The 7,890-nt window shown below is 38.9% G+C and overlaps 2 protein-coding genes across 2 annotated transcripts; one reads left to right on the top strand and one right to left on the bottom strand.

Annotated features, from left to right (window-relative positions):
- The first annotated feature begins 728 nt into the window (after nucleotides 1–728).
- On the top strand, nucleotides 729–1,169 carry LOC142358531 (uncharacterized). Its single transcript, XM_075409923.1, has one exon. The coding sequence runs from the start codon at nucleotides 729–731 to the stop codon at nucleotides 1,167–1,169; it is 441 nt and encodes a 146-aa protein (XP_075266038.1).
- A 3,839-nt stretch (nucleotides 1,170–5,008) lies between these two features.
- Nucleotides 5,009–7,306, bottom strand: LOC142358529 (uncharacterized). The gene is made up of 3 exons (XM_075409922.1): nucleotides 7,031–7,306; nucleotides 5,916–6,809; nucleotides 5,009–5,389 (listed from the first exon to the last, which is right to left on the bottom strand). Exons 1-3 carry the CDS (start codon nucleotides 7,236–7,238, stop codon nucleotides 5,169–5,171), a joined length of 1,323 nt encoding a protein of 440 aa, XP_075266037.1. The 5' UTR covers nucleotides 7,239–7,306; the 3' UTR covers nucleotides 5,009–5,168.
- Nucleotides 7,307–7,890: the final 584 nt, after the last annotated feature.

Below are 7,890 nucleotides of genomic sequence, written 5' to 3'. Positions count from 1 at the left end.
AAGAGCTCTCAACTGTACGGATATTGAGAAATCGAGAATTCATCTGTTCAAAGCATCACAACAGAACTCTTTCGGTACTTCAATCTGCTTACTGAACCAGAAGAAATCTCTTCCAACGAAAGACAAACTTCTACAGCTTTCCCCGTTTCTCCAAGACATTTTGCGTGTTGGCGGCGGACCAAAAGGAGTACATTGTGTTACAACACGAAACACCCAATTATTCTAAACGCAAAAGAGTTCAATACCCGGCTCTTTCTAATCAAATGCCACGAAATCTGTATGCATTTTGGAAACTGAATATGTGAAGAACTATGTGCAACAAAACTTTTACGTGTTTGGTCTTCGAGACGCCTTTCGCAGTATCACCTACAGGTGCTTGATTGCAGACGATTCAAAGGCCAAGGACTTCAACCACCTATGGCGGATCTACCCGACATCAGATTTCCACAAGACCAGTCTCTTGTAGTTTTTACAAACGTTGGAATCGACTATATTGGCCCCTTTACTGTTATCTGCCTCTTCAATTGTCTAGTCACAGGAGCTGTGCACTTGGAAGTGACAAAAAACTTAACAACAACCACTTGCATGACGGCCATCTGAAGATTTATCGCCAGACGCGGACAACCTGACTCTTCCTCAGTGACAATGGTAGCAACGTTCTTGGAGCCAGAAAACAGATACGAAGACAACCCCTCAAACTTGACCACGAGTTCATTAGACAGAAACTAATGAACGAGTCCGTCGAATGGCGTCTAAACCCTCCTTCTGCTCCTCATTTCGGTGGGGTGTGGGAGAGGCTCGTACAAATTGTAAAACGAGCTCATCTCTTGAATCTGAGATCTGTGAAGTTGACATGGGACGTCTTCTCCACCATTGTAATCGAAACAGAGAGTCTTGTCAATGCGAGACCTTTAACACACGTTAGAAGTGACATCGAGGACGAGGACCCGTTGACACCTAACCACTTTCTGATCGGTAGAGCGTTTCCCAATGTCCCAGCGGGTGTCTTCAAAGAGACTCCCACAATCCAGACGAAGACGTGGACCCAAGTGCGACAACGACTAGAAGCAATCTGGAAAAGACTTCTAAAAGAGTACATTCCAACCCTGAACACAAGGAAGAAGTGGTTAAAACCTGATGCCAAGTTGGAAGTGAATGACGTCGTTTAGGTTTTGGAAGAATGGACGCCAAGAGGAATTTGGCCTCTGGGACGCGTGACAAGGACGTTCACCGGCCCCGAGAAAACAGCTAGGTCATGTGAAGTAAAAACTGCTTAAGGCTTCTTAACCCGACCAGCTGTTAAACTTGCACATGTTTTCCCAAAAACACCCCCGGCAGGTTAGGTAGGCCCCGAGAATGTTATCGATGTGATAATTAAGTATATTTTGCCGCCTAAATGTTGTAAACTTGATTTCTTCGACAAGTTTGAATCATAATCATTGAAAACAAGCTAAACAAAGGTGCACGTGGCGAAACAAAAGAAATGACTGAATAAAGAAATTGAAACAAGGATCCTATTTTCGAAACAACAAAACCCAAGGAATTGAAGAAGAAAGACGACAACGGCAACTCCCCCGACCGGGACCAGACGGCCATTGTCAAGAGGTAGAAAAGAGTAAGTTAAAAAACGGAAGCAACTTTTTTACATAATGAAAATTGTTGCAATAATGCATTAACAGACCCAAGACAGCACAAATCTCTACATATCACAACCAAGAAGGTTTTCCTCGAACTTTTTGATAGATTTCAAGAATAGAGTTCAAATCCATTGAAAAAAAAATAATCCGTCATTTTTTTTTCAAAATGGGGGAATATATGCGAGACTGGCTTTTCTTCAGTCCAATTTGAAATTTTTTCTGCATCGTAGAGAAAAGAAAAACACTATTATGTAGCACTCGGGATCTAGATCTGATATATATAAAAAACATCCAATATTTTGGAAAAGGGAACACTATAAATTTTTAAATTCCGAAGGAACAATTGAAAAGGAAAAACACGCATGTGGGTGAGAGGTGACAGATCGCGTCGAATTTTAAGATCAGGAGTAAATCTTTACAGTTTCGAGCTTAAAAGCTAACTTTTTAAACAATTTGACCAAAAATTTTGAAAAATCATTTTTTGTCTCAAGATTTTGTTTTTTTTTAAAATTATCCAACTTGCTGTTTCTCTAAATCCAACAGATATTTTGGAAAATAGACAACCTCGGGCAATTTAGATCTCTCAAAATATTTCAAAAACAGGAAAACTAAAAAATGTATTTATTTCTAAATTCAGTTAGTTTTGCGAACAATTCTTATTTCATCATACATAACCATTTCAATATCTTCAAAACCACGGAAACGTAAAGAATCGGTTTCATTAAAGGAACATCAAATCAAGCAAAGTCACTAATGAAAAGTAAAGATGGAAAATTTTTGATGTTAAATCCCTATATTATCAGAATAGATTGTTCGAACTTATCTCTTCTAGAATGGAAAAAAAATATTTGAGTGAGAATTCTTGGATGGCCAAGTTGAAAAAAAAAAGAAAATTGAATGTGAAAATATTTCATTTCTCTGTCGCCTGAAATTGCTCTTCGAATTGATCTTTTTGAGTCTCGTCTTTTCTCTAGATTGAAGTAAAAAATTCACTGATGTTAAACTCCTCAAATAAAAAAGAAGCATATTTCTGAAGTAATATTTTTTCTCTTTTACAGTTCACATAAAAATTAAAAAAAATACTCCGAAGAGTGAAAAGGCCCATACGCAAAACTTACTGAGAACCAACGTACCTCAATGCTATAAACACAGCCTATAAAGTTCTCTTACATGTTAAGACAAAAGTAGAGGTAGAGCGCAAAAACTCTCAGAAATCCCAGAAAACAACTTAATATTTGCTGCAAATTGCGGCTTTAAATACATTTGAAAACAAAATGGTTCTTATTAAGAATAGCAGGTAACATATCTGCGAAATCTTAACGAACTGGCATAGTATGCAAAAAAAGAGATAAAACTAGCAAATTTTCAGTTTATTTCAAAAATGAAGTGCCATTTTACCGTTGCAATTGCTCAAAGTCAACACTTGGTTTCAAATCAAAACAAGCAAGAGATAAATGCACCAAGACAATCCATAGGGTAAAGCTCAGTTGCGAAAACAATATTTTCTGGTGTCGGGTTCGTTTTTCAGTTTTCTTGTGTATGTGTGTGTTTGTGCACTTGTGTGGTTGTATTTCTGCCTGCGCGCACGTGTGGATGAGAGGTAGTTCCTTTAAAGGTTAGACAAATAGCGGCAAAATTACAAAAACTAAAATGAAAAAATATTAGAAAATTATTTATTATTTTATACCAATTGAAGATTTAAATCTGTCGAAAGCCAAAATTGCGTTTTTGCCAAAAGTTTTCCACCAAAACTTAAGTCACGCTGGTAACACCGGTGAGATCTTAGAAAACTAATTGTTTCGCTAGACTCATGGAACATCAAAAATGACAAAACTTTCTGAAAAACTTCAAAACTCATTTCACAGTTTGGTTCCGAAAATACAATTACCGATACAATTGCCTCAACCACTGCACACTTAGTTAATTAGATAAACGAACAACACATAAATGAACACAACGAACTGTGTGTAAAGATCAGTTGCCAAAGAAAAATTTTTAGTGTTGGGGCTTCTATTTTTGTGTTTGTGTGAAATGAGTGGTGCATGTGTGTGTGTTTGTAAGTTTTGTATGTGTCTACGTCTTTCAAATTGTACTACACTTATCTTTCAAAAATGTGTTAAAGAGCTTATGTTTTCTGCCGCAAAAAGACGGCATACTTTTTGGTTCAAACGGTACAAGTAATTTTCCCCAATGCATATAGTTTACTTTCGGATACTACCAACGGATTGAAAACACTAAGTTTTCATCGTCATTAAAATATTTGGCTTCTGAAACTTTCAACCAATTGAAGCTATTATCATACAGCACACAGCAACTTTTAAAAAAGGCACCTAATGGCTAAATTAACGATAAAGAAAACTATCAGACCCCAAGCACTTACATACATGAACAAATATGAAGACAAACAACCGAGTAACTTGTGGCGAATTGCTCTCAAAAGACCGGCTGCCTTCTTCAGTAGCTAGCTACAGTTTAGTGAGGCTAGCTTTGGCTTAATTGAACTGGCGCGAGCTGAGCGCAACGGGGTACAACGGTCGGATTGATGGGGGCAACGGTTGGGGAGGGGGTGTCTCTGGCTGCACGGGATCACGTCCTAACGGCCTGAGCGATGTGCAGGGGTGGAGATTGGTGGTGAAGTGAGGGCTGATATGGGAGAGGAGTAATGTGTGTGTGGTGGGGGGTCATACCAGTGAAATGAAAGGCTCTAGGAGAACTTAATGCCCTCTGGGCGCTACCTGTTTATCCCATTTTTGATGACGAAAAGTCAAATGGGTTCTACGAAAAACCGGTCAAGCGAAAAATCGCATCGAAACGACCAGGACTAATATAATTGCTACAAACTTCGTTTGAGAGCAATTAAAAATTAATGTGTGCATAGAAACATTGCAGTGAATTGAAACATTGCGGTTGATTTGATTTTCTCAACTTCATTTGAAGATTAATGAAAACTATGAAAAAACTAATGAACGAATTGCAACCGGATAGAAATTTTAAGAACCTAACAGCTCAAATTTAATAAACTGTAAAGAAAAAAGAAAATGAAACGATACCAAACAAGCCAGGCATGAGTTTGCATCATAAGACAAAATACTAAAATTGTACGATAAACAATCGCTAACGGCTTCTTTGAGCATGAAGATCATGATCTTAAATGTTACAAAACCGCTAACATTTTGGACATATCGCTTATTTCTGCAATAATTCATTGTCTATAACCCTAAGAACCTCTAAATATAGACCATGCCAGTGTTGTGACACCAATTTATCATTTACTATCGCACTAAAGAACTAGAAAACCAAATTTACTCGGCGTTTGAAGGATGGCTTAATGTCGCTACTAGTTCCAATGAACTGTTTCAAGTATTTCTCCGTTTGCTGTCAAATTCTGCGCATATAATTCTGAATAACGCTTTTCATGACTCTAAGAACAAACGGCCGTGAAGTCAAATCAACTCTTTACTGCTTGGTTGTTGATGTTATCAATTAAACAATAATTTGCATTGTCATTTATCAATCAAGATTAGTTTTTAATTATCTCAATAGCTCACTCTTACTTGGCACTATCATGTTTGCATTGAATTTCCTGTTGAGCGAAGAGTTACTGCTTGACTTGAGCTCTGCTGTAACCTCGCAGACGTTTGATTGCAACGGCATTTGAGCGTAACTAGTGCTGTTGTTACCATTCACTGTGTTTTGCACTTGCTGAAGTTGAGTCATAACAACCGCCGTCGGTTTATTACTACTAGTGGAATCTAAAATATAAACAACAATATCACTAACTATCACTACTACTAAACAGAGCAAAGTGCGTTTTATTATAACTAGCCGGTTGAAATCTAGGTCTGTGTTCCATTGATATTTAAAATAGGCTTGAATGCGTACAATTCGCACTGAATCGAACATTCTTCAATAACTAAGTCTGGCTCAAGTTGCTTTTCGGTGTTACTAGTCTTAACCAAATGTGGCATTTTTCACAGTTCATGTATTTTTCTACTTCAAAAGCAGTCTTAACATGCTTAATAATTCATGAATGGTATTAAAAAGAGTGATCGAAAGAGTGTGTGCAGTCTTGTTATTGTTCCAATACACCCCGGCGGCTAATAAAAGCCAAAATAACTCTGATTTAATCCCTCTTAGTCCAAAACCACTTGGTCGGACCAATTCAAACAAAAGGCAGACAATTTGAAAGGACAGAACAAATTAAAAGCAAAACCAATGTCAACAACATTGATTGATTTTAGTTCAACTACAAACAAAGTCTTTGTTTTAATCTCTTACGTTGATTTTGTGAGCTTTGTTGCAAATGGGACCTGCTATTTGCATCTGCGCAGCAAACCGAGGAAAGACTTGTACTTTTGTTAATTTTAGATCCACTCTGAATGGAAACAGGCTGTGAGGCTAATGAATGTTGAACGGCATGATTAACTGATCGCTCTTTTGCTCCACTTTCTTTGTAAGAAGATTTCCTTGATCCGTGCCGGTCAAACCCCCCAATGTTTGAGCTCAAAGTAGATCCCGTAACAGTACCGCAATTGCGCACTGTATGCGAACTGCTTTCGGTTGAAAGGGATTTTAGGCTTTCTGAACTACCTTGCGACTGACCAGGTTTATCGAACGTCAACTTAGCCGAACCATTGCTAGAATGTGTAGCGGTTGATGGTAATGTAGTTATGGTGTTGAACTCTGGTTTTCTGGGTGGTAAACGGGGTGCTATGTCTATACTTGGTCTAACAATGTCGGGAAATGAGCTTTCGGCTAGTGAATCCTCGAAGACTTTGCTCGGCAGGTCATCGTCGGAAATACTGCAATAAATATGATCTTGCACCGGAGTTGTTACCACATCCTGGTTATCCAATTCACTGTCTTCATCCGACGACAGTTGACTTTCTTCCTCTGCAATAGGGGTCATCAATCGTGAGTTCGCGAAGTTTGTCGGATCGTTGACCGGCAACGCCAGGTTATCTTTCTTAGCAGAAGTACTCGATTGACCTTGACCACCTTCTTCCTTGATTTCAACAGGTTGGTACAGGAAGTAATGATGATCTTCATCATTGAGCTCATCTGGTACTGGTTCGGGTATTGGCTCGGGAACTGGTATTGGAGGTTGTTTTTTCTGTTCTTGAACATAATTTTCGTTTGATCGTGTCTGTTGGTGTTGACGTCTCACGGGCTCTAAAATGCAGGACAAAAAATTAAATTACCGAATATAAAAACGAAAGATAATTGGAGGACGTTACTGATATTTTGAGGAAAGTGCATTAATAACAATTAACAATTTATTTATTTCACGGTTGTCCCTTAAACACGTAAGTCAAGAAATCTACAAATCAAATGATCCAAGTTCGCATGTTACCGAAATGACTTTACGAACAACTACAGAACATTAAACGTACTTGGTTGAGCCGAGATTTGGTTAGCATGAGAGGAATGAAGTCGGGGCTGCATGCATAGCACACATCTGATTCCTTGGAAGACGCACATAAAGCATCGCAAGTGACCACATGCATCTTGCACACATCTGTTCGTGGAATTGTCGTAGGGTTTCAGACAACAAGGACACTGCTCGCGCATCCTTTTTTGGTCGAAATATTGTTGACTCATTGTCAGGAAATAAATAATGTGAGTCGATTGCTCATAACTTCTAAAATGTAATGCACTGTCGTTTTAGTTATTCCAAATGCTGACCCCTTTCATTAGAAAGATTGCGTCTTTCCCAATATAGCCCCACCTATTATGGTATTTTTTCTTGTGATTGGGTGAGGGGGGCCATAGGTTATCTCACCACTAAGCGGTGGGGGGGGGCAACAATGGGAAAGACCCAAATGATTAATACACGCACCGTCCCGTTAACTATTTAAATCGGCAGCGGCAGATCATTTCTAACAAACATAGAAACACTGAGATTAGTCACCTGGTGGTTCTATTGATGTTCCGACCGCAGCACGCTATCGCTCTCAGGAGACAGAGCATGGAATTGGGCAACATCACAACATATTTTTTCATAATTGGGATCGTTTATGTTTGTGCTCACCCAGTACGTTCTGTGCCCCCGCCCCCACTTACAGAGCACGTGCCATTACATTGTAAATCATTATATAAAAAATACGGCATGTGCGTCTGGGTGTGCAAATAATATGCGTACACTAAGCTGGCGGGGTGCAAACGGAAAAGATCCCATAATTGTTGTTGAGGATTCCCAACAAGCTGAAGGGATCTCTCCCTATAAGCTCAATAGGCTCTAAGAGTTCCGGCA

The sequence above is a fragment of the Convolutriloba macropyga genome, unplaced genomic scaffold (assembly GCF_964194025.1).
Source record: "Convolutriloba macropyga unplaced genomic scaffold, txConMacr16.3 SCAFFOLD_2836, whole genome shotgun sequence".
NCBI lineage: Eukaryota > Metazoa > Xenacoelomorpha > Acoela > Convolutidae > Convolutriloba > Convolutriloba macropyga.
Note: the sequence above shows the minus strand (reverse complement) of the source record. Positions and strands in the feature narration are given on the sequence as shown.